The following is a 25,765-nucleotide window of genomic DNA, read 5'->3' on the forward strand; positions in this document are numbered from 1 at the left end:
CTCAGTCGGAAGTCTGCTTCCCCCCTACTTGTTCTCTCTCTCTCTCAAATAAATAAATAACATCTTTAAAAAGAACAGGTTCATTCATGTTTCAACAGACATCAGAATTTCATTCTTTTTGTGGCTAGACAAGATTCCATTCTCCGTATAGATCCCATTTTGTTTACCCATTCAACTGCGGATGGGTTCTGGGGCTGTTTCCTCCTTTCGAATATTGTGAATAATGCTGCTGTGAACACGAGTGTACAAATATCTGTTTGAATCCCTACTTTTAGGTCTTTGGGGCATTAGCCTCAAGTGGAATTGCTGTCATACCGTAATCCTATGTTTAACCAGTTCAGTAATTCCAATCTGTGTTCTATTTCCATTCCCATCAACAGGGCATGAGAGTTCTGATTTCTCCACATCTTCACCCATACCTGTACATGTGTGTGTGTGTGTGTGTGCACATGTGCCCTGTGTAAGTTTTTTTCTTTTAAGATTTTATTTATTTGTTTGACAGAGATCACAAGTAGATAGAGAAGCAGGCAGAGAGAGGCAGAAGCAGGCTCCCTGCCGAGCAGAGAGCCTGATGCGGGGCTCGATCCCAGGACCCTGAGACCATGACCTGAGCTGAAGGCAGGAGCTTAACTCTGAGCCACCCAGGCGCCCCAATCCCCGTGTGTTTTAATTACAGCAGACTCTGGACGTAAAGTGATATCTCACTGTGGTTTTGATTCGTATTGCCCTAATGACTAATGATGTTGGACATCTTTTCATGTACTTATTAGCCATCTATTTTCTTTACAGAAACATCTATTCAGGTCCTTTGTCTACTTTCGAATTATTTGTGTTTGTTGTGTTTCTTTATATGTTCTGGATATGAATCCTTTATCATATATATGGTTTGCAAATATTTTCTCTCAATCTGTGTTATTCTTTTGATAGTATCTTTTGATCCATAGCAGTTTTTCTTTTTTTTTAATTATTTATTTGTTTATTTTTTTTTATAAACATATAATGTATTTTTATCCCCAGGGGTACAGGTCTGTGAATCACCAGGTTTACACACTTCAAAGCACTCACCATAGCACATACCCGACCCAATGTCATAACCCCTTCCCCCTCTCCCAACCCCCCCTCTCCCCAGCAACCTACAGTTTGTTTTGTGAGATTAAGAGTCACTTATGGTTTGTCTCCCTCCTAATCCCATCTTGTTTCATTTATTCTTCTCCTACCCCCCCAACCCCCCATGTTGCATCTCCATGTCCTCATATCAGGGAGATCATATGATAGTTGTCTTTCTCCGATTGACTTATTTCACTAAGCATGATACCCTCTAGTTCCATCCACGTCGTCGCAAATGGCAAGATCTCATTTCTTTTGATGGCTGCATAGTATTCCATTGTGTATATATACCACGTCTTCTTTATCCATTCATCTGTTGATGGACATCTAGGTTCTTTCCATAGTTTGGCTATTGTAGACATTGTTAGCAGTTTTTCATTTTGACAAAATCTAATTTATCTATTCTTTCGTCTGCTAACTATGCTTTTGTTAACTATGCTTTTTGGTGTCAAATCCAGGAAATCATTACCAAAGTCAATGTCTTGAGGCTTTTCCCCTATGTTCTCTTTTCAGAGTTTTACGCTTAAGAGAGCTACAGCTATTACATTTAGATCATTAATCCACTTTGAGTTTTTTGTGTATTTTGTGTATAGTGTAAGGAATGGGTCCACCTTCCTTCCTTTACATGTGGATATCCAGTTTCCTAGCACTGTTTGTCAAAAAGACTGTCCTTTCCCCATTGAATGATCTTGACATCTTTGTTGAAAGTCATATATCTGTTTATTTCTGGAATCTCTATTCTCTACCATTGGTTTCTTCTTATGACAGTAACATTACTATTTAAAGTACTGTAACTTTGTAGTAAGTTTTGAAATCAGGAAGTGTGAGTCTTCCAACTTTGTTCTTTTTCAACATTATTTATTGGCTATTCGAGGTCTTGAATGGAAGTGGTTTTTTTTTAATGTTTTATTTATTTATTTGACAGAGAGAGAGGTCATAAAAAGGCAGAGAGGCAGGCAGAGAGAGAGGGGAAAGCAGGCTCCCTGCTGAGCACAGAGTCCCCTGAGGGGCTCCATCCCAGGACCCTGAGATCATGACCTGAGCTGAAGGCAGAGGCTTAAGCCACTGAGCCACCCAGGCACCCCTGTGGAAGTGTTTTTGTTGTTCCCATTTTATATGTGAGGAAGCTGAGGTTTGAGCCTTCCTGCAGCTGCCCAGCCTGGACTGGCCACCAGTCTCTGACAAACCTTCTGTAACTCTCCCAGCCTGGGCACACTGGAGAAACCCTCTCCTTAGAGAGTCTGGTTTTCCTAGTTCTGGCATCGGCCACATTTGTTCCTTTGATTCCAGGGTCAGTTTCCACCCCCTTCCATGTCGGAGTGATAATCCTTACAGACACCAGCACCAGATGGCGGGATCCTCTCTGTAGTTGCCATACCTTCTGGCTTCCTGGGCTTCCTTTAGGTCCCACCGGCTCTCACTCTTAAGGAACACCGGCCGGGTCGCCAAGTTCCTTGGTGGATCGTGGGAAGGTCCTGCAGGGAACTGATTGATGTCTGCCCTCGCCTTGGTCTTGGCCTGCCGGGACCTGAAGGGCCTTTGAAAATTGAGACTTCTGGCCCCAGACTTCCCAGTGGCCTAGAGGGAAAGTTAAACCATGCATGGTCTCAACTTGCCCAGGGATCCCTCAGGTAGGCCTGAAGTAGCACTTCAGGGTCTGGGGGCCATCTTGCTCTATTTAGAGATGTATTTTCCTGTAGCATGGCTCTATGCCAGAGGCACACTGGCTGTGTTGGGCACCGTAAAGCAATTTCCCAGTCTCCAACACAGAACCCTTCCTTAGAGGGCGCCATCTTCGTCTCTCACGCTGCCTTTAGAACCCAATGCCCTGCTTTGAGTCTACTGCATTCACAGAATGGCGCTGATGGGTCCCTCTTCTCTTAGAACCTCTGGCCTCCTGTCTGTATTAAACTGAGGTTTGTGGTTAGAAGATAGAGACATCGCAACATGTCCATTAAAGGCCTCATAGGGGCAAGGAGCCTCATGTGCAGACCCTGTTCAGGAGCAGAGGCCCAGTTTGTACACAGGCTCAGAGAGCTTTGCAGCCAGAGCCTGGGGTCATCGCTGAGACCTAGAACCTGCCAAGGCAGGCAGAGGCCAAAGGGCTTTCTGCAGAGGCTGCAGGGGTGTGTCCCTGCCTTTGGGAAAGGGTGTGGTCGTGGCCATGGAGCATCTCTGCCACTCCAGGCCTCCATCTCTGTCTCCTGAGCAAGTCTCAAGCCCAAGGGAGAAGCATTCACAGCCACAAAGACACCCCTTGTCAACCCTGGGAAGGCCCATGGGCCAATTGTTCTTCCCATTTTACAAATTAAAAAAAAAATTGAGTCCGAGAAACTGGAAGCCACCAGTCCAGAGAAGTGTTCCAGCCCCGATTCAAACCTAGCTCCCCTTTTTTATTTCCTTTCTTTGACCTAATATGTCCTCATCACTGTGAGCACCGTTTTCCAGGAACTCATTCAGTGTTAGGGGCCCGCTGTTGGGCTCTTCCATGTACTCCGGCCCGGCCCAGAGGTGGGCCGTAGGTTCACATTCATTTTACGGAGGAGGAACTCTGTGCTGGGGAGGTTAAGTGACTTGCCCAAGGTCACACTGACTGTGTGCATGAAACTGGCCAGGACTAGAACCCAATGTCTGAACTCTCGCCATATCCCGCTGCCTGGACTTCCTCCTGGGATGCGGTTCCATGGGGCCTCCCCTGGCAGGGGTAGGCAGTGTGGGAGGGATGACACTTGGAGAACAGGTTGTGCAGGGACAGTAGGTGGGCCTTTAGGGCCAGCCTCCGGTTTCTGGCTGCTCACCACAAGCTGAAGCCTGTGTGACAAGGAGCCCCGTGTGGCCGGCCACGGGCGGGGCCTACACAGTGCCTGTCCTTGCTGAAGGGGTCCGACCCTCAGGGCTCAGGGTCTGGGATGGCTCCCTCCTTTCCTCCATCAACCATCTTCTGTGTCCCACGCTTCCCTGACCCACCCTTCCCCACTCACATCTGCTTCCTACTCCACCTAGTGCTGAATCAAGGTCAGCCCCGATGCCAAATCAGCATGGTGGGGGTGATAGAGGAACCCTGACCTGAGCACGTCATTCACCTTGCTGAGCCTCACATGCTCCTCCATAAGGTGGAGTGATAATTATGGCACCGTCCCGACATTCCAGGGGTTTCTGAGGATTCAGTGTGACAAAATATTTAGAGCACTGACCTCTAAGCCCTGCATCCCACCCAGCTCCCTTCCTCTGAACTTGGAGCCTGAAAGGGAACCCTGGATCCCCTTCTCTCCTGGGAAGGCCCCACACCTGCTCCTGAGTCTCTCCTCCAGCTGGCCTCAGGCTCCCTCTTCAGACAGCTGCTCAGGTCTCACTAGGACCAGTCAGAGCTCTGTGAGTCTCCTGAACCCCAGGGGTTCATTCCCATCTGTGGGACTCTGCCTGGACTGGCGTTCACTCCCTGTCCCTCCCCTGTTCTACTTTTTCTACATGTTTTGGTTTCATAAAGCAGGAAGAAAAAGTTGGGGGGAGGTGTTGAGCTGGGCCTTTAAGACTTGAGAGAGGGAAGGGGAAGTGGGCAGGGCCTCACCAACTTGGGGGGAGGGGAGTGCGATTGCAGGAGATCTTTCCTTCCAGCTAATCCGGGGAGGTTTATTTAAAAGCGCAAAACTTTCAAACCAGGCTGATTCTGGTTGAAAGTCAGGCCTGCTCACACAAATGCTGATTGGGCCTGGACAAGTTGCATAACCCCTCTCATCCTTATTTTCCTTTAGCACCCATCGTCAGCATCACTGAGATAAGCGCCCCTACCCCTTACCGCCCCCCACACAGTAGGCCCTGTTCTGGTGCTCGTGTTGCCCCCACACCTGATGAGGTGAGATTCCCGGGAGGGTCTGAAAGTTCACAGGGCCTTGACAGGCCCCTGGAAAGCACAGGGTGACCCCTGGCCATGGGCGGAGAGGCCCCAGCCAGCAGGGCTGCTCTGTTGTTTGGGTCAGGGGCCCTAAAGGCCCCAGGGAGGCTGGGGCTCAGTGGAGAGCTGGAATCCTCTGGAAACTCATTTCTAATCTCCAGCTCCTGTCAGCCCAGCTGAACCCAGGGTCACTCATCGAACTGCATTCAGTGTGCTTTTTTTCTTTAAAAATAAAAGTCCATCTTTGCCTTCATGGCTGTCCCTCTGGCACCTATGCTGGGCCATCTTAGAAAAGCTGTAAATCACCCCACAGTTATCGGCTTATGCATGGACCCCTCTGATCCTTGGGTCAAGGACACTTTGACCCAGCTCACCCTCCCCGTGGAATCCTTAACCTGTGAGGGGGTGCTCTCCACCTGTTCATGCAACTGGCCCTGTGCAACCATATCTGGGACCAGCTGGACTCTTGGGAGGCCCTTCTTGTGCTGATCTGGAGTTGGCCTCCCTCCCTCTACTCCTGAGAGTCCCAGCAGAGACACCAGCCACAGACACTCCCTATGTTCCCGATGGCCCCACAAAGGCCTGCAGGCCTAGTGATTTCTCGAGGGCCTGGGTTTGGGACCCTCTCTTCACCCAACCGCCCCTGGATACTCTAGGGAAGCAACTAGCTTGCTTACTGAAGTCTCTGGTCATCCATCTCTCCACCTAACCATCCAAGCCATACCTGGGTTTTTGGTCCTTTGCCTTCCTCAATTTGCCAACTACGAATGGTGGAGATGAGCCCCACTGTGAGGTGTAGGTGTAGGGCAGTGGAAAGGGCCCCGCTGCTACTCATGGACTGACCTAGCCTGAGCCTCAGTTTCCTTGTCTGTACAATGGAGAGAATAATACTGCTTTAAAAAGTAGAGGGAATGAGTCTGTCTGGCTTATGTAAAGGTGTTGGATGATAAGTCATTGCAATGCAAGCCAATGATCTGGTCGCCCCCATAGGACTTCTCCTGAGCCAGTAGTCTTAACGCCACATCCTCTTGAGGACCTCCCTCAGATGTTTATTTGGCAATCGTCCAATGTGTTTGCACTGCAGATGCTGGGCTCTGGGAACCAGCAGAGAAACAGACCCACTTCCCGCCTTCAGGGAGCTGCCTCCTGGAGAGCTCAGTGCTCCCTGCCTCCAGTTGTCTTCTCAGTCCACGGAAGACAAGCAACAGTCAACAGTTGCCAGTAAGCTGGCCACGGGAGGCATGCTGGCCGCAGCGGTCCCTTCTGTGACACTGGGACTGTGCCGCCCCGAATGCCTGCTCAGACGGCTGTCCCAGGCTTCTGGGGCATCTGGGGTGAGAAGAGTGAGTCTAGTCTCCTGTTCTGTCTCCTCTCCCTCGGACAAAAGGGTGATTTTTTTTTTTTTTTAAGGCTAAAAAAGAATGGGGGAACCTAAGTGGCTCAGTCTTTAAATGACTGCCTTCAGCTCAGGTTATGATCCCAGGGCCTGGGATCGAGCCCCCCATCGCATCGCACTCCCTGCTCGGGGGGAAGCCTGCGTCTTCCTCTCCCACTGCCCCTGCCTGTGTTCCCTCTCTCGCTGTGTCACTCTCTGTCAAATAAACACATAATATCTTTTTTAAAAAATTAAAAAATTTTAAAAATTAAAAAAGAATGAAGAGCCCATCAACCCAATAGCATGTCAGACATTAGAAAGGTTTTCAACAAGAAACACTGAAACATTTTACAAAATGGTTTTTGAGCCTGGTAGGGGACAAGCCAGCAACTTAATTTTTCTCTCTTCCACCTTCTAAAGCTGCTGTTGGTTCTCCCTTCCCCATGCCTGGGGGTGTGTTAGAGCTTTTCTAGTCCTTTTCTAGTCTCTGTATAACTCACTCCAGTTCAACCTTATGTCAGAGTTTCACTCTCTCATTTGGATGAACGCTCCCAGTCTCCAGACTCCACATGGGAAGCCTACAATGGGGACAACGGGGAAAGGACGGGGCCCGTTTCTTCACTTGCCATATTCTCCCCATAACCACTGCTTACGGTGTCTCCTCAGATGGGGTGGGCTGTGGGGTCCGTGACTCTAAAGGGGTGAAAGGTCTTATTTCCCTGGAGCTCTGGGAGCTGGTGGTGGTGCAGCAGGTGGCAGAGACCCCCGGGGTAGCTCTTTCTCTCCTGGTTCTTTGGTGAGCCTGTCCCCCCAAGGATGACCTACTCTGCTCCCTGCAGCTGTCCACTTCTGACCCCTCACAGTGCACCCAGCAGCTGGCTCCCCGAGGCCCCTTGTGGCTGCTCCTCCCTCCCTGTCAGGTAGTTCTCATGAACAGAAAGTCCCAAAGCTGCTCTTCCCGGCTCCCTTCCACGGCCCTTCACTTGGGCCCCAGGAAGAACATCCGCCGGTTCCTGGACGCACCAACCCCTTTCACGCTTCTGCCTGGTGGGGGTTGTGACAGGCAGGCAGGGACAGGGCAGGGCCTGGAGAATACCACTTGCCCAGCAGCCACTGAGCTTGGGGAGTTGCAGAGAGGCGTGAGACTGGGAGGCGAAGAGCTAAGATCTTGGCCTGGAGAGCTGGGTTCAAATCCCACCTGTCCCCTAGGCACATTAGGTGACCTCCCTGCATTCCATCTTCCTCACCTGTGAAATGGGGGTAATAATCCTCAGCCATGTACCCCACTCTGGACATGCTGTGGTCTCTGTTCACTGTTCTGAGCTGTGCACATCATTTCATGACTTCTCAGATCACCTCAGGTGCTGGGAACTGTTGGGCCCCTTTTCCTGCCAGAGGGAGAATGACCCGAGATGTGAACCCACAGCTAGTCTGCCGGAGTCTGGACTGTTTCTCAGGCACGGCCTGGGCACTTCCCTGACTCAGCCGCCTCAGTCTGCCCTGAGGGGGCTGTTCCCTAGAGGAGCAGGTTGTCAGGGCAGGGGGGAGAGGTTGACCTCTGTCCCCACTTCCTAAATGAGGAAACCAAGTCCCACCAAGTCCCTCAGGCCCTGGTCTCTGTGGTCTAGCCCCTGCAGCCACCAAAGGGTGATATGGGTAAGAAAAGGGGGAAGTCGTGGTGGGTACAAAGACTGTCTTTCTATCCACCCAGTGGGGCCATGGCAGGACCAGGGCAATGGGCTGACAGGTAGACCTGCCTAGAGAAGGAAGCCGCTGGGCTTCCCTGGGCAGCAAGGGGCACCTGGGCCTTCCCCACACTGCCTGAAGGCTGAGGTAGGAATAGGCTTCACCTGCTCAGGACTTCCCTGAGCATTTCCTTCTAGAGCCTCCGGAGACTTCCTGCTGTTCTGATTTGGCCTTGCTGGGGGAAGGGAGCCCCAGCATGGCCACACAGTGTGATGGCCTGGGCTCCCACACCTGGCTTGAGCAAGCCTCCTAAAGGAGGGGACCATGGCTTCTCAACACCTGTCACCCTTCCCCGGGGTGAACTGCCGCGGGGTGCCACCAGGCCAGGCCTGGAGTCTGGCTGCTCACTGCTTCCCGGTGTGCACATCTGTGGAGCCAGCATGGCCCCTCTCCAGCGAAGAGCTCCTCTGACCCGGCCTGGGCTCAGACCCTGTCTCTGGGAATCCATGGGAACGGAACGATAGCCCAAAATACAGCTTTGATTTAAGCTGGAAAGAATTTGAGTCGTCATTTTCAAAAGTGATCTTTCAAAATGATTTTTTGACATTTCAAAATGAAAAACAGTGCTGGTTATCTTGTGAATGACCGATGTAGGTATGCGGCCTGGGGGAGAGGCGGGCCTGGGTTCACAGCCCAGATTCTGACCTTTACCCTTTGAGAGATCTTGGGCTGTCACTTCCTCTCTGTGGGTCTCCTTGTCACTGTCCTTACCTCTGTGAGTGAGAGGCATTTTCAATAAGCAAATCGCTGTGATGGGGCGCCTGGGTGGCTCAGTCGGTTAAGCATCTGCCGTCAGCTCAGGTCATGATCTCAGGGTCCTGGGATCGAGCTCTGCATTGGGCTCCCCAGATAGCAGTAGCAGGGAGTTGGCTTTTCCCTCTCCCTCTGCCCCACCCCCAGGTTGTGCTCGTGCTCTCTCTCTGACAAATAAATAAATAAAATCTTGAAAAAAGAAAAAAGAAAACCGCTGTGATGTTCCTAGTGTGTGGCTCTTAGACCCCATAATTTCACTAAGATCAAGGCCATGGGTGGGTTTCAGGCAACAGAGGCTATGGGTAGACGGAGGAGCGAGGTCCTGCCTGGTAGCTTCTGCACTGTGGATCTGTGAGCCAGAGAAGGAGAGGGACTTGCAGCGAGCCCTTGGCACTTAGAGGGTGGAGCTAGGTGGGTGCTGGGAAGGAGGGCTTCACCCCCCCCCCCCCCGGGCAGGGGTGATGTGCGGTGGGGCCTGGACTATGAACTTAACAGAACTGACTGATTATTTAATTGAATGATTGGTTCATTCATTTCCTCAACAGCAGACTGAGCAGCCTCATTCCCTCGAGGAGGTGGTGTGGTAGGGGTGAGGAGGAGGGTGCAGGCTGGGGGAGGGGTGTAGTGCTGGGAGGGAGCAGCCTCCACTGAACGAGGCACTTCCTCAGAACAGTCTCATCGCTTGTGACCATGGCTCACTTGGCCACAGCGCTGCGGACGCCACTGTGGCTCTGACCAAAGGCTGAACGCTCTTTCGGAGCCTGCGGCACTTGGGGGACCTGAGCTCCTGGGGACCCAGCCTGCAGGGCCCCTTGCTGCCTTCTGCCTCCTACGGAATGGCCAATGTAGGTTTGGTTTTGCTTGGCTTTTCACTCTGGGCAGCTCCGTAAAGATGGAGGGCTCCCCTGTAGAGCTGGGGCCAGGGTCCTTGGGAGGGTAGAGCAGAGCGTCCTGCTGCAGGGTGGGGGGCAGGGGGAGGAAGAAGGGGCGGGTGGTTACTTCCGGCTCTCCCAGGCTTCGTGGAGCAGCAACAGGTCCCCTGCAAGTCCACTCGCTTTTCCTGCCTCTACCTGGGCTTCCTGAAGTCGGTCCTTCCCTTCTCAGGGCCTCAGTCTCCCTGAGGACGGAGGGGCACTGGACAAGATGCTTCCTAGTTTGGTGGTCTGAGGAACTGGGCCCTGAAAGCACTGGTTTCAGGGCCCTGAAAGCCCTGCTAGGGAGAGGACAGGAGGCTGAGGCTCCAGATTCCTCTCCTTCCCCAGCTGTCACAACATTCTGCCAGCTGGCTTTGGAGGGAGGGCTGGGGCTGAGAGGCAGAAAGCCCTCTGCTGGCTAGATAGTGGGCAAATGGTCACTCAGAAAAGCCAGAGAAATGAAAGCCTGGCCCAACCACACCAGCCCAGATGTGGTGGCTGATGCCTGACCCAGGACAGTCCAGCAGGGGTCCTGGGGATGATTTCCTTTTGCTGGGGTCCTGAATAGCCAGCAGGGCCTATGAGCACTGCTTGATACCCAGTGGACAGTTGAGCCTGGGCCTCAGGACTTTCCAGGAATGCTTATGGAGGAGGGCGCAAGCTTGGAGTCCTAGGTATCCTATAGGCCTGGAAATTTCACTGTTTTGAATTTGGTGAGGTAGAGCTGGTAATCTGTGCAATCTCTGAACTTCCTACCGTGTCTGATTCTACTTACACCTCGAAGAACAACACCTTCTCTCCTAGAAACTGGCTCAAATGCCTCTTCCTGTGAGAAGTTCTCCTGGATTTAGACTTCTCTCCTGCCTCTCCCTACATACCCACACATAGCATTTGAGGAGAGGCACAGGGCAGGGAAAGATGCACCATCAGTTCTTGACTCTAAGGTGGGCTAGACTTGCCTCCCCCGGGTTGTGGCCCCACTGATTCACTGGGGTCTGAGATGGGGTTATGATATGTATGCTCAGGAAAGCAGACTCTTTCTCTAGTTTCCGAGGCTCTGGGTGGGGTAGTCCATGCAGATGGAAAAGAAGACGGACTAGGAGCTGAATCTCAGGGCTTGTTTCAGTTTACAATTTCTTGGCCCAGCATCCTAGGGGGTTAGGAGTGGGGGTAAGGATCCTTCCTCAATCATGGACGCTGGAGCCAGGCTCAGGTCACAGATGCAGGAAGACCCAGCTCTCAGCTTAATGTTTCACCACATTCTCAATCTCCCTTTCCTGCCAGTCAGCCTTGTGTGCAGCCTGGCCCTAAGACCCCTCGTCAGACCCTGGAAGTACGACCTCCCTTCCCCAGCTTCCAGAAGCAGCAGCTCAAAATCCATTCCAGGGCTGAGAAAGGAGAATCCGATTGGTCAGGAGCACCAGGATGGCCTGTGCGAGTGCCTGGTCGGAGGGCCAGCTGTGGCCAGGAGAATTCTTCAAGATGCCCCTTTCCCCACTGTCTTGTTTAAGGGCTGGTCCTAGGGTGCTAGTATGTGCCAGGGATTCCAGGTGTGTGTTAGGGTGTGCGTGCCTGCTGGCGGCAGAGGTCACTCTCGATACCCACCTCACCCTGCGGGTACGAGAGGATTCCCTGAGTCCACACACAGAGACTGGCGTAGCAAATGGCACACAGTTGACCATCAAGAAACATCCAGTGCTGATGCTGCAGAAGCCACGTAGTGCTGAGGTGGAGAGCGCGGATTTGAGCCAGACAGCCTGAGTTCAAGGCAGCGACGTCCCTGTCGGCAGCCTCTCCCACCTGTGCCTCGGTTTGCTCCCTTGGACCAGGGAGATGATAGGGTTATGGGGAATGTGACAGCAGCAAGCCGTGCAGGGCACCCTGTAAGGCTGTCATCCCCGGGCCCTGGAGGGGCCCTTCCACGGCCATCTCGTGTTGGACTTGCTGCATCCTGGGTTGGGAGATCTAATTGCGGGCGGGCTCAACACCCCGCGCGTCCTCGGACAGGGCCCTGCTGTGCGCCTGCGGGAAGCCGAGCCCTGTCCTTGAGTGGGGGTATGGGGGAGACGGCTGGCAGGCCAGGGTCCCGCGGCTGCAGGGAGACTTTCCCTGGAGGCGGCAGTGAGGTCCTCGCCCTGCCCGCCCTCAGGCGCCCCTCTGTTCCGTGTTCCAGTGCAGGGACTTCACGGCCCACACAGGCTACGAGGTGCTGCTGCAGAGGCTGCTGGATGGCAGGAAGATGTGCAAGGATGTGGAGGAGCTGCTGAGGCAGAGGTGAGCCCGACACTGGGTGGGGGCCTGCAGGGGGCGGGGCGGGGGCTGTGGAAGCAGCAGCGTCCCCCTCCCAGCCAAGCTTCTGTCAGGACACCATCCCCGCCCCAATCCCCGGGAGTGTGACTCTCCTGCTTTTCCCAGCCTGGGCCTCGCCTTGGTGGGCCAAGAATCTGACGTCCCCTCAAACGTGCAGGTATTTGGCTAACATTTATTTCAAAGAAGGGCTGGGGCTTAACGTTCTCAAGGAGGAGCCTGCAGCCCACAAAGGCCGACTGGGTGGACCCTCAGTTTCCAGCACAGACATTCAGGGGTTGCTGTGGCCAGAAGCAAGGGGGACACGGAGCTGGCACTTTGTTCCTGCAGGGCCCAAGCTGAGGAGCGCTATGGCAAGGAGCTGGTGCAGATCGCCCGGAAGGCAGGCGGCCAGACAGAGATCAAGTAAGAGGTCCCGTGCCCTGGGCTCCCTGGCATGGGGTGGAGTGGGGCGGGCCAGAAAGGGTCTGGATGGCTCCAGGGCCTGGAGAACAACTCCTCTGGGGGCAGGGGATTCTGGGTGAGGTCAGGTTCTGTGTGGGGCAAACCCAGCGGTCTGAATGCCAAGAAGGCTGTGGGCAGGGGACAGAGGCCATCCGTCCTCTGTGTTTGTGGCACAGCCCCCAGCATCTGGGTAGCCTCCACCCAAGTCCTGAGAGCCAGGTGACAGGCCCTCCCTTGGTCGCCCATGCCCCATGCAGCCTTGGCTTAGGCCAACCATCAAGGAGAGAAGTGTGAGCAGGGACAGCGGCAGGACATGTCCTTACCCGTCAGCTGTGTGGGCCAGGCTGCTCCCTGACACTCTCCCTGCTTCCATTTCCTTGACAGAGAGCAGAAGGATAACGTAACCTTCCTCAAAGGACTAATGAGGTCTAGAGGCTCAGCTCAGGCCTGGCTTGGAGGGGAGGCAATGCGGGTCGTTGATGCTGCGAAGCAAGGGTCTTCTCCAGACCCGAGGCCTGGGTCCCTGTGTGCAGACTGGGGGGTGGGGCAGCAGACAGGGAGAGCGTGAGGATTTGAGGGCAGCTGAAGAACTTTCTTCCCAAGGCAGCCCTTGGGAAGGTGTAAACTGCCTCCCTGAGTCAGGACCTTCTGTCTAGGAGCCCCCACCTGCAAAGCCTGCTGCTGCTCCCCCAGAGGTCAAGCTTGTCAGCATCTGGCTCTGCACAAGGAAAGTGGTTCCAAAACCTGGCACCAAGTTCCCTCATTTGAGCGCCCTGAATATATAACACTCTCCGGGTCTTCTAAAGACACAGGGGACCCTGGCTGGTTCCCACTTCCAAACAGGAGCCAGAGAAGCCATGAGAAGAGCTGGAGGAAGTTTTAGAAGTGCTGTGGGCCAGGGAAGATTAACGCTTAATGCCCAAAGGTCTGTGCATGGGCCCAGAAAGCATGAACACAGCCCCAGAAGTAAGAATGCATGAGCGCCTGTCCCCACTTGGCCTTTGCGAACTGTGTGACGGGGGCAGGTTGAGTTGGGTTCTCCTCTGCCCACTTTGTGCAGAGAAACAGGGCAGGGCTGGGACTGGACACAGACTGGGTGCAAGGAGGGCTCACGACCTCGTAAGGAATGAATGGAAGTCTGATAAAACCTTCTTCGTCTTTCCTGGGGAAGAGGGATTGAGAGAGTATAACCCAGGAGATGTCACTGCCCACCTCCTAGCCACCCAAGCCAGATGGAAAAGGAGAACCTTCCCAGAAAGAGAGGAGACCCACTGGGGGTTGGGGGGACATGGTGCTCTGGGCAGGACTGTGATAGGCTGGAAGTAAGCCGTGTGAGGCACACTCACACTCAGAAGCCTGTGAGTCACTGGGCACTTAAATAGGGAAGGAGAAGCCACTGACAGAGAGAACAAAATGGAAGGGGATCCTGGTGGGTGGCGGGAAAGGGAGGAAGGGACACAGCATCTCGCCCCACTGCAGGACTAGGAAGTGGGGGGGGGCAACACTCTGGGCAGTCACGATCCCCTGCATGGCTATAAGAGGCCAAGTGGGGCAAGGTCTATTTCCCTCCTGTATGGTGTGACCATGGGGTGGTCACTGCCCCTCTGAGTCCTGGGCTGGGCTGTCAAAGCAGAGTTGCCCTTGGGAGGTGTCCTGGAATCACCGTGTCAAACAGAGAGAACAAGGTCAGGGCAATGCTCAATCAACAGTGGGCTTCTTGCCAGTCTTATAGGCACCTGTGTATGTCAGACAAACTGGGCTCGCCCTACTTGGTTTAGGGCTGAGTAGCCTGACCGGGCAACCTAGCCATTTCCTTTAAGGCCCAGCCCCTCCCTGGCCCAGAAAGCCAGAGGCCAGCATCACTGGAAGGGCAGCCTTCGTCCAAGTGGGATCATCAGTGGTAGAGCCCCAGACCAGAGCAAGGAGTAGAGGCAGGGCCTGCCTTCTGCTTACCAAGGAGGAGCTGGAGCCCAGGTTGGGAGTACCAGTTCCCATGGCACAGCTGACCCAGCATGGGGCACCCCCGGCCCAGCGCGCAGGTTTCCACAACAGATGGAATGGTGGGTGAGAACCAGAATGGCCTCAAGTCTGCCATCAGGCTGCGGTGGTCTGAGCAGGGTGGCCTGGGGAGGGCACCTCCTGGGAGAGACAGAGAGGGAGGGGAGACATCTTCCTGCCAGAGGCCTTGCTGGAAGTGGGCAAAGTCGGGGAACATTCAAAGCCAGTGGGCAAGAAGGGCAGGGGTTGAACCCTTCCCACCCGGTTCACCTGCTGCCTGCCTTAGGGTCATGCCCTATGCAGCTCCCAAGTGGGCTGACTGCACACACTAGGTGCTCGGTAAGTGTTGCTCTTGAGCCACGAGGCATGTACTAAGACTAGTGAGACCATGCAGTCCTTCCTTTCTTTAAGGGTGGGCCAAGCATCCAGCATCCATTCATTTAGTCAGCAAGCGTTTATGGAGCACCTAAATGATGTGCCTGCCATGCCCTGTTGAGTTAGGAGGATTCAAAAATCTAAAAATAACATAAAATAAATGGCCCCACTATCCCAAAGCTAGACTCTCTCCAGCACACTGTGGGGAACCTCCCTGATCCTTTGCCTCAGAACCCCTGCCTCTAGGGCCTTCTGCCCCACCTCCTCCAGGAAGTCCTCCCAAACACTCAGCGGTGTGTGACTGTTAGAGTCTTGGATTGAGCCAGGTCACCCTGTCCCAGCACCAACCTGGAGGGCTCCCTGTGGGATGAGCGAAGGATAGCCATGACAACATGGGTCACTTCCTCATTGTCCTGGAGACTGGGAGGTGTATTGGGGTTGGCCCCTGGGAATGGCCTGGCTGTTCAGCCCATTAGGGCCCATCACCCGGTGGGGTGCAGCTCCCAGCCTTTGCCATGGCCACCCCCCCCCTTCTAGGTCCCGTGAGATGCTTTCCCTTAGCTCCTTAGGGGTCAAGTAGAGGGCTGGGGGTGCACAGGCTGGACAGGAGCAAATGGGGAGACACAAGCTGAGGAGTTAAGTGACAATAGGAGGCCAGTGAGAGCAGAGAGGGCAGAGAAGGCCGGGCTCGCTGGCCTCTTCTGCTGCCTGAAGGGGCAGCATTTCTTCATGATCCTCTGACCTCAGGGCAGAAAGCTCGTTGTGGCCTGGAGGCACAGCCCTGTATGCTGACAGGAGGTCACGCCCCGGGGCGCCTGGGTGGCTCAGTGGGTTAAAGCCTCTACCTTCGGCTCAGATCATGATCCCGGGGTCCTGGGATCAAGCCCCGCATGGGGCTCTCTGCTTAGCAGGGATCCTGCTTCCCCTCTCTCTCAGCCTGCCTCTCTGCCTACTTGTGATCTCTCTCTGTCAAAATAAAATAAATAAAATCTTTAAAAAAAAAAAAAGGAGGTCACACCCCACTTCACACCATTTCTGACACTGCCTCCTCCTCCTCCGCCTGCTGCCTTAGCTAACGCCCGCTGGGCTACGGAACAGAGAATGCCCTGAGAAGACCTGCACTGAGGGAGCCTCGCAAGCCCTTTCAGTGCACTTTGAAGACCTCATTACGCAGGTGACAGGCTTATCCATATAGTTTAAGCTGCACAGCCGGCTCAGAGAATTCACCTTGACCCTCCCTTCCAGCCTCCGGGCCTTTGCTCTGGCGGCTGCTCTCATTTCTACCCTGCCCAGTCCTACCCATCCTGTCTTGCTCCCCTTGCCCCAGGTAGGATCCTGGGGTGCCACAGGGCAGGGGTTCTGGAAATGAAAGGAAATCAAGGCTGACAGGCCTGGGGCCAACTTCCTGTGAGTCCCTGGGTGGTTGCCACAAGTCAGGACACCTCCTCCAGGCATGTGGGTTTGAATCCCCGCTGCACCTGCCCTTGTCACAGCCTAAAATGCTGTGGTTTTCCTGTCAGATGGGATTTTTTTTTTTTCATGATCTCTCTTTTGAATTCAGAGAATGGAGACATGCTGAGGGCATTAGGGGGAGGGAGGAGGCCTTCTTCCCATCAGGGGTCCTCTGACACCAGGGCAACCAGGCCCAGCCTCTGGCACAGAGGCAAGAAGAGCCTGCTGCTGGTGGCTGGGAGACCAGAGCCTCTGGCCAGCAGGAGGGCAGGGGCAGTGAGGCCCCAGTAGGGGCGTGAGATGGCGGGGAGAACATGGAAGGAGGTGTTCACACTCGGAATTTCTCAACTGTGTTTGAGCCGAGGGTTTCAGGCTGTGCGTTCTGAGAGCCAAGTCAGAAAGGGCAATGGGATGAGTCACACATAAGGACGCTGGTGGCAGATAACAGAGGGTAGAGGACTGCATGAGGCCCCGTCCTTGCCATGTGACAGAGACACAATAGAAGAGAAGTTTGAGCAGGTCCTGGCAGCAAGAGAGAGGGCCTGGGAGGAAGAATAGCTACGAGACACCATCTTTTCTGGGTCAGATGGAGCAGAGAAAGACTACAAATGCCCCCACAAATCCTCCACAAGATCAGGGTTTAAGGCCATTCTCCAGGGGTGAGTCGTGGCTAATCCACAGTGGGCTGCCTCTGGTTCCAGGAAAAGTAAAGACCGCCCTTCCCCCACAGAACCAAGGCCTTCTTGAAAGTCTGGGGCCAAGAAAGAGAGGTGGTGTCCCGGGCCCTGTTGTGTGAATGGAGCTCTGGTGGCCTGAAGGTCCCCGGCACTGGGTACAGGAGGGCTGGGCAGGAAGGACTGCAGCCCAGAGGTGAGCAAGAGGTGGGGTGTATGTGGGGGGGAACATCTGGAGTGGTCACAGCCTGCAATCCTGCCCCCCACCCTGGTCCCAGGCAGAATGAGCACCATCACCCTGCAGCCCCAATGGGCAGCAAGCCAGGGGACAAATGGGAGCCTAAGGTGAGCATGGGCTTTGTCATCATCAGGACTGACCAGGGTGGGAACAGAGATTGCATGTCACATGGCAGTGCTGTGGACTCAGGCAGGGGCTTAGCATCCAGGGGTGGGGTAGGAAGAAGGACCAGCTGTCCCAGGAGGCTGTGGTTCCTTACAGACACCCGGGGCCTGGGTCCACAGGCCAAGGAGGGTGAGGGAGGGTAGGTTTGGGATTGAGAAAAGCCTTGGTATTTATCAAGTGTTGAATTTGTTTCCCCCTAGGGGTAAGGGGAAGGAGAACCAGGTGGAACCAGGAGGAGAACCTTGCTCAGTGGGCTCACAGTTCAGTGGGGGGACACTCAAGGCATTAGCCCAAGGTGACAAGAGGAACAAATGCTTAGAGGAACAGAAGGGGAAGCCTTGCAAAGATGCCGCACAGAGGGAATTAGCATGTGCACATGCCCTGAGGCAAGAAGGAACTTGACAGAGAGGAGGAACTGGTGGGTGGTCAGGTGACTAGGTAGCCCAGAAAATGGGGCTACCTGGTGGGAAGTGCCGCTAGGGGACTGGAGCTGACGGGGCAAGGGCTTGGGTGGTGGTAATGAGAGGTGGACAGAGAGGGATTAAGGAGGTGAAAAAGAAGGCAGCGGAGGGGGAGTGAGAGGGCTGAGAAAAGGACGACTCTGGGTTCCTGGTGCATACCAGGTGTCCCAGGCTGACACCTTCACTGGGAGGGGAGTGGGCTGAGAAGCAAGCTTTGTGGGGGAGCTGAGTCCAGTTTTGGACACTTTGCATTTGAGGTGTTCCTGAGCTGTGAGATCTAAAAAGAGGTGAAGACCAGGCCGTGCATGTGCTGCCCTGAGCTTTGGGGCGGGGTGGAGTCCTGAAGGATTTGGGGCCTGAGGAGAGTGGGAGCAGGCACTGAGCCTGGAGGGGCTCTCACCATGAATGGAGAGACTGAGGCAGAACATGGGTGTGTGGGTAAGTGGAGGGATTGGAGGGAGAGCCCCGGGCAAGGTATCAATTCTGTCAGAAAAGGGTCCTGCCCCTCATCCCCAGGGCGGCTGGGGTCACCCTGGCAGTCCCCCTCTCCTTCCTTTGGCGAGAAGCCAGGGCTGGCCTTGCGGTCTCACCCGCTGTGTGGCCACGGGTCAGTTTCCTCACCTCGCTGATGCTTGTTTTTCTCATCTGTGAAATGGGGACCGTCTCTGGCAGAGCTGTGAGGATTAAAGAATTTAGGCCCGCCATTCTCACATTCGAACAGACATCAGCAGCTCCCGGAGGCCTGTTAAAACCCAGGGAGGGGGGCCCCACCCCGCAGTTTCGGCTTCAGCATCTGCCTTTCCGACAGGCCCCCAGGTGACGGTCAGGCTGCTCGTCCTGGGACCACACTTGGAGATCTACTTAGTTTAGGGCTGGGGTCCACCCCAGGCCAGACCCCCGCAGTTCTCTTCTAGGCCTGGATCCTTGTGGGTCCTATCAGGTTGCTGAAACAGTTTCCCGAACTGTCCAGTGAGAAGAGGGAGGCCCCTGGAAAGCCTGCCAGCCTTGACGCCGCGGAAGGGCAGGAGCTCAGAGCTCTCCCGGGCGGGCGTCATGAGGACATATGGCCACCAGGGGGCGGGCGCGCTGCTCCATGGAGAGGCAGGCAGGGAGCACGAGGGGCGGAGAGCGGAGCCTGAGGCCAGCAACGGCGTCGGGGTGGGGGTGGGGGCGGGGGCAGAAGGAGTGGGGGTGGGGCGAGTGGGGGGGGAGTGAGGAGGGGAGTGGGGGAGCGTGGGAGGTTGGGAAAGGTGGGAGAGGTGCCTGCCGGCTGCTTCTGTGTGATCCAGCAAGCCTGGCCACTCTCTGGACTCAGTTTCTCTTTCTGCCTTGATTGACTGCGCATCCTCAGGCATCCTGGTGCAGAGGGTGCCCCAGCTTATTTTGCCTCCTTGGTTAAGGGTCTGCCAACGCAGGCAGAGAATTTCACTCCAAATACCACCTTAGGGCCAGTCTGCAACCTCTGCGCTCCGTCTCTGGGTGCACTCAGAGACTTGGCACCCATGGGCCCACACTGGGACACGACAGGCCCAGACATCCCTCACGCAGCTGCTGGTGGACACAAGTCAGTCTGTTCCAAATGCCCGCATGGGCGGCGGGGTGGGGGTGGGGGGCCGAGGTGGGGGAAGGGAGCCCGATCTATAGAGCCCCAGAGAGAACCTCAAGGGAACCCCTAGCTGAAAGCAAGACCTGGGGGGTTTCTGATTACTGGGGGCATGCAGTAAGCTCTTAGGCGGGGTTAGCATATAGCTCAGGTCAGGTTCAGGGACCTGGGGGACACCCTCCCCCAGGACAGGGATGTGCAGATGTGGACTCGGGGGAGGGTGGCACAACAGCACCCAGGTCCTGACAGAGGTACTTTAGACCTATTAATTAACTTATTCCTCACTACCGTCCTGTTGGTGCTATTATCCCCATTTTACAGAGGGGGAAACCAAGGCACAGCGAGTAAGTCCCTTGCCCAAGGTCGCACAGCGAGTGTGCAGCAGAGCCTTGCCTGGACCCAGGCCACCCGGCTCCGGGGTCTGCTTCTGATGCATGTGGGAGTGCGGCGTGGGAGCCCCTGCCCAGGGCCTGCTGCCTTCCCAGGCTGGGATTGCCATTCACTCTCCTGCTCCACCAGGCGGGGAGCTCACCCACCGACTGGTCCCTGCCCCTGAACCCCAGTGACCTGGAGAGAGCCGTTAGCCTCTGTTGGTTATGTTTCCAACCCAAAGAGATGTTTGCCTCATGGCACCCCGTTACCCCTCAGGAGACGGGACTGGGTCCTGGGTGGGCTCCGACACCTTAGCTCATTTGTGGTTCTGGGGATCAGTCCCCACAATAGGGCCGGGCCGCTGCATAGAATATAGGAAGCCCAGTTACATGCGAACTTCAGATAAACAACAAATACTTTTTAGATGTATGATCCATATATTACATTATATTAAAACACTATTTGTTGTTTGTCTGAAATTCGCATGTACCTGGGTGCCCTGTATTCTCTGCTGCCCAGCAGCCCAACCCCTGGGCGTTCTCTCCCAGGGCCAGCCTCTTGCCTTCTTGCTCTCCGCGCGCCCACGTCTCTACTCCAGAGCAGCAGCGTGCTGCCTCCCGACTCCTGAGAGGTTCTCTCAGGCACCCCCGCTCAGTGCACCCAATTGTATACTCCTCCGGGCTCACGTACTTCTCCTGGGCCCGCTCTTGGAAATGTCACCACTGTGTGCCCAGCCACCCCAGCCAGGAACAGGGACAGTTTCTTGCTCTCCTCCCCCATACATCCCATCCTTCCTGCCCCACATCTCTCCCCTCTGGTATTGCTTGCCTCTCCCTTCCAGCTTCTTCCAAACACCCTCCAGGCCACTTGCCTAAAGCCAGGTCTGTACCCTTTGCTGTCCCGCTTTAGCTCATCCTGGTGGGAGATGCCTGGGTGAGGGAGGGAGAGCCCTGAAAACATGAACCCAGGACCATTGTGCCACAGCTGGGAGGTGTGATAGCTTTACCATTTCCGAAGAGGAACTCCGCCTTCCAGAAATCCCAGCTTGGTTCTGAGTGGTGGTCACTGTCTGGGTCTGGATCAGTGTGTGTGAGTGACCTAGAGCCTTCCCACCAAATGAAGAGTCCCTGGCGGGGGGTGGGGTGGGGGGGTGGGGGGTGGGGGGAGGGCTTCCGTCCTGTCATGCTCTCCTCCCGCTGACCCTGGCCTTCTGTTTTGCAGCTCCTTGAGGGCCTCCTTTGACTCCCTGAAGCAGCGTAAGTCCCAACTGTCCCCAACCCCAGGCTGCAGAGTGACAGGACCTTCTGGGAACAGCCATGTCCCCATAGGTGGAGGTAGATAGGTTCTAGTTGGGGGGGAGTGGGGAGGAGGGTGGTGCTCAGGCTGCGCACAGGTTCTTAAGGCTAGTGGAGGACCTGGGGAGTGTGGGGCGGGTCTGGGCAGAGGTAAGTGTTTGCGTGGTTGAAGCTCCTCACCCCTGTGCTCTGCCCCCAGAGATAGAGAATGTGGGCAGCTCCCACATCCAGCTGGCCCTGGCCCTGCGCGAGGAACTGCGGAGCCTTGAGGAGTTCCGTGAGAGGCAGAAGGAGCAGAGGAAGAAGGTGAGGCCGTGCTCGGGGGTGGGGCACCCTCACTAAGAAGGTTGTGGGGGATGGTCCCTCCAGACAGAGCCCAGGGAGGGTGGGAGACTGCACTCCAGGCTTGGGGAGGAGAGTGACTTGATGGTGAGGGGATGGCTGCGTGCAGAGACAGGGCCCTGGAATCAGGGCCCAGCATGCAGGCCTGAGAGCCCCACTGGGGGTCTTCCCCTGAGCTGTCTCATGCCAGGAAGAGGGAAAGGCATGGGTCTTGATTATCCTCCTACAAGAGACTGTGGAGGATCACTGACAGTTTGGGGGTATCCAAAGGGGGCAGCCTGATTTGGGGAGTTGCCAGAAACTGGTCCTCAGCCCAAGGGTCAGGGCTGTTTGAGCAGGAGAAAGGCAGACTTGGAGGCTGGACTTCGCAGCTGCTCTGCCACGCTGCCCAGGCTGAGAGGGGCAGACAGAGCCTGTGGAGGGCTGCCAGGCCCTCCCTGGCATCCACAGGTACTTCTCACCTGTGGATGGGCTGTGGCTGTCCCTAGACGGATGGACTACATGGGAAGGAAGTAAGGTCCCCATCATGGGAGGTGTGCAAGCAGAGTCTGGAGGTTGTTTGTCAGGGAAGCTATAGGGATAGGGTGGGAGCGGGCTTGGTGACCTCGGAGTCCCAGGGCCCTTTCCCAGGCCTGAGACTCTCTGAGTGGCTGAGCACATGGCTGCTGGGAAGGCAGCTGGGTCCACGTGAGCCTCTCTCAAGGCTTTAGTGATGAGGGCTGGGAGAGGCCAGCATACAGAAACACCTCTTGCCTGGAGGTGAAGGATCATTGCAGACTCTCCAGAGAACCGAGAAATTGAGAAGTCCACACAACTGAGCTGTGAGGGGGACAGCTTGCCTGCTCACGGCTGGAGCCAGGCTGGGCCTGGGAGTCCTGGGCAAGCTCTTCTCCTTTTGTGCCTCAAGTTTCCCTCCTGCAGGCTTTGTCCAGCCCCCCTCGGTCTTCTCAGATAGGGCTCCGGCTCTGATGAGTGGTTCTGACCAGAGAAATCGAGTGTGGCTGCCCTCCCTGCCCACCGAGCCAGCCACCTAGAGGGTTCGGGCTTTCAGGATTCTAAATTTGGGTCCCTGAGCTGACAGCTACTCTCTGAAGCCAGCCCCGGAGGCCAGCTCCACCTCGAGGCGCTGGAGCAGGTGTCCTCTCTGAAGCTGGGACTTGCCTGCAGGGTGCAGAGCACCCGCTGAGACAGCGAGGCCCCAGACTGGCTATTTTGAGTTCTCCTGTGGCCAGAGTGGGGTGTTTCAGACAGAGAGACGCCTTCCCCAGAGCGGCCAGGGCCCCCCCAAGTGAAGAACTGTGGTGTAGTCTGCAGGAACACAGCCCGGGCTCATGTGTATGCACCCGTGTGCATATGAACATGTGTGTGTGAGGGGGAGGGGGTGTGGTGGGGCCTGGCACATGTGTGTGCCTGCCTGTGAGCAGTTGCGTGTGTCTCGTGTGTGTGTGTGTCTCGTATGTGTGCGCCTGTACCTGTGTGACCCGCTGGCTTGCCGGAAGGCTCCCTGTCAGCACGGGCCCCACTGAGATCCGAGGCAAAGCCAGTCCTCGTCCTCCTTACACCCCAATCTCTTTCACAGCTGCCTTTCAGTCTCTGCCTGAGCAAGAAGCCTGCGAGATGAGGTCAGGGTGCACTGGCCCAGTGTGCCCACAGGCGGCAAAAGTTTGGTGGCAGGGGTGTGTGTTCCCCTGTGTGGACAGGCCTATGGCTGTGCACAGGGACGTGCGAGAGTGTGCTTGTGTGTACTTGGGCGTGGTCTGTGGACGTCCTGTGAGTGTGCACATGAAGGCCTGAGTGTGCAAGTGTGAGCAGCGGGAACACTGGGGGCCTGTTAATGTGTACTTCTGTGTGTGTGTCATGTGGAGCTTGGCATGCGTGTGCCAGAGTGTGTACATAGTGAGTGACAGGTGTGAGAATGTACAGAAGCCACGAGGGGGTCTCTGTGAGTGTGTGTGTCTGTCTACATGCGTGCGTGCGTGTGTGCAGGGTGGGTATTCCAGGGACAGAGACCAAGTCTTGGCTGGAGTCTGAAGCAAAAAGTCATGATGGACACATCCTGTCCTGGGCTCCAGTTTTCTGTCCTGAGCAGAGATTGAGAAAGAGCGGGGCGTGGGGGAGAGGACATCTTGTCACTGCCCCTTCAGAGCCAGGAGGGGATGCTGTGCCTCCTCCCGGGGGCCACCCCATCCTCTTGGCCTAGGGGAGCATCCAGGTGCCACAGCGCCCCTGCTCAGAGCCCCGTGTCCCCTACAGTACGAGGCTGTCATGGACCGGGTCCAGAAGAGCAAGCTGTCGCTCTACAAGAAGGCCATGGATGTGAGTGTGAGGGTGTTGGGCCTGGAGGTGTGTGGGACTCATGGTGCAGACCCCAGAAGCCCTGAGCTGGGCCCCTGGGACGAGGCTAGCCTCTGACCACCTGTCCGACAACACACACCGTGGCCTGTTGGGTGTTCGAGGATGCACGGGGAACCCAGGGCCCATGTGGCTAGGCCCAGGCCCTGCCCTTGGGGGCCTCCTGGCCGAGGAGCAGGCAGTCAGTCCCAGACAGTGGCCCACAGGATGATCTGTGCTGTCAGCTGGGGACTCCGGGTGGAGGGACAAGAGACTGCTGAGCTGTGTCCCCTGGGATTCCAGCTGAGAGGGAGAAAAGGGGTTCTGCAAGAGGGGACAACACAAGCAGAGGCCAGCATCATGAGGATGCATGGCATTTGGGGGGACTTGCTGGTGGTTTGATGGGACCATGTCTCTAAAGAGGCTGCAGCCATGGGCAGGGCCGGAGTCCCCAGGTGGGGCAGGGCCTGGGAATAAAACTCCCTTCTCCATCTCCCTTCTGGACCCCCTGACCCCATCCCTGGTGAGGAGGCCCCCACCCCACCCACAGGCCCCCGACAGGGAGAAGAGAGGCTGGGTTCAGGGACCCTCACTGTGGGCGCCCCCGCAGTCACACTTCTCCACCCCCTCCCACCCAGTCCAAGAAGTCATATGAGCAGAAGTGCCGGGACGCTGATGATGCCGAGCAGGCCTTCGAACGCATTAGCACCAATGGCCCCCAGAAGCAGGTGGAGAAGGTGCGTGGGGCCACTGAGGCCGTATGGTGTCACCCAGGGCTGGAACAGGGCAGGGAGGGAAGGAGGTGCCATAGACACCCCAAGAAAGGTCTGCAGCTGGGATATCTGCTCACTCCTCTCTGAACCTCCATCTCCTCATCTGCGAAAGGGGTTTCCTGGAGTCTCAGGGCATGGACAGGCACGGCCAGCTTAACTCTCACATAACCCATGGAGAAGGGCTCAGGAGACCCATGTCACAGAGAGGAAACAGGTCCAGAGATGGTGAATGACTTGTCCAAGGTCTCAGAGCCAGGAAGCAGTGGAGAAAGGATGCACACCCAGGTCATCAAGCGCCCAAGATCTTGACTGCTCTGGCCTCTGGGCCAGGGTGGGCTGCCAGAGATACCAGGGCCCAAGAGCACATTTCGTCCATTGCACAGACAGGAAAGCTGAGGCCCAGAAATAGCAGGGGCCTGAGGGTGAGTTAGGCGCAGCAAGTCGAGGGCAGAGCCCAAGCCCCAGCCAGCAGGGTCAGCGGTGGCCAGGTGGAGCAGCGGGACCCGCCCATCCACATTTTTCCCTCAGGTCTTCACGTCCAGTTGTTGCACGTGTGGGTATAGGCTACATGCTTCTGTTTTTATTTTTTTGTATTGGACCTTTTTTGATTGTGGTCCTCTGTGGGGTGAGGTTGAAGTTAACGGTGGGACGTGCCCACAGTTGACTGCTGAGTGTCCTCTTGGGTGGCTCAGGAAGGCTGGGACAGAAGCCCTTCAGAGCCCCCCCTGGGGAGGCTGGGCCCCCGAGGGCTGGGGCCAGCTCAGCTCAGCTTTCCCTCTCTCTCCTCAGAGCCAGAACAAGGCCAGGCAGTGCAAGGACTCAGCCATGGAAGCAGGTACGCGGCCCTGCTCGCTTCCTCTGACCTGGGAGGGTGGCCAGACAGGCCTGCCCCCTGCCCACCCCCCAGCACTCTTTCCTAGGCCTGGGGACACATGGACACATGACTCCACAGAGGCACATGCTCAGCACTCTCACATAATCATGCGAGTAAAATAAAGACATCCGTGTTCTTAGGGCTTTGTGTGTCCCAACTACTCTGCTTAACAACCCTATGAGGTGGCTGCTTAAGTTTTTAACTGAAGCATAGTTGACGTATGATGTTATATTAATTTCAGGTACACGATGTAGTGAATCGACAATCATAAGCA

The 25,765-nt window shown here is 55.8% G+C and overlaps 1 protein-coding gene across 2 annotated transcripts in view; it reads left to right on the plus strand.

The window, feature by feature from the left end:
* Positions 1 to 25,765, plus strand: part of PSTPIP1 (proline-serine-threonine phosphatase interacting protein 1) — a 47,951-nt gene that overhangs the window by 8,678 nt on the left and 13,508 nt on the right. For both annotated transcript variants that reach the window (XM_046010023.1, XM_046010024.1), the window contains exons 2-8: positions 11,961 to 12,061; positions 12,425 to 12,499; positions 21,098 to 21,132; positions 21,371 to 21,477; positions 23,767 to 23,829; positions 24,483 to 24,581; positions 25,407 to 25,452. In XM_046010023.1, coding sequence (XP_045865979.1) covers positions 11,961 to 12,061; positions 12,425 to 12,499; positions 21,098 to 21,132; positions 21,371 to 21,477; positions 23,767 to 23,829; positions 24,483 to 24,581; positions 25,407 to 25,452 — 526 coding nt within the window. The remainder of the gene's footprint in view (positions 1 to 11,960; positions 12,062 to 12,424; positions 12,500 to 21,097; positions 21,133 to 21,370; positions 21,478 to 23,766; positions 23,830 to 24,482; positions 24,582 to 25,406; positions 25,453 to 25,765) is intronic.

The sequence above is a fragment of the Meles meles genome, chromosome 6, assembly GCF_922984935.1.
Source record: "Meles meles chromosome 6, mMelMel3.1 paternal haplotype, whole genome shotgun sequence".
NCBI classification, from domain to species: domain Eukaryota; kingdom Metazoa; phylum Chordata; class Mammalia; order Carnivora; family Mustelidae; genus Meles; species Meles meles.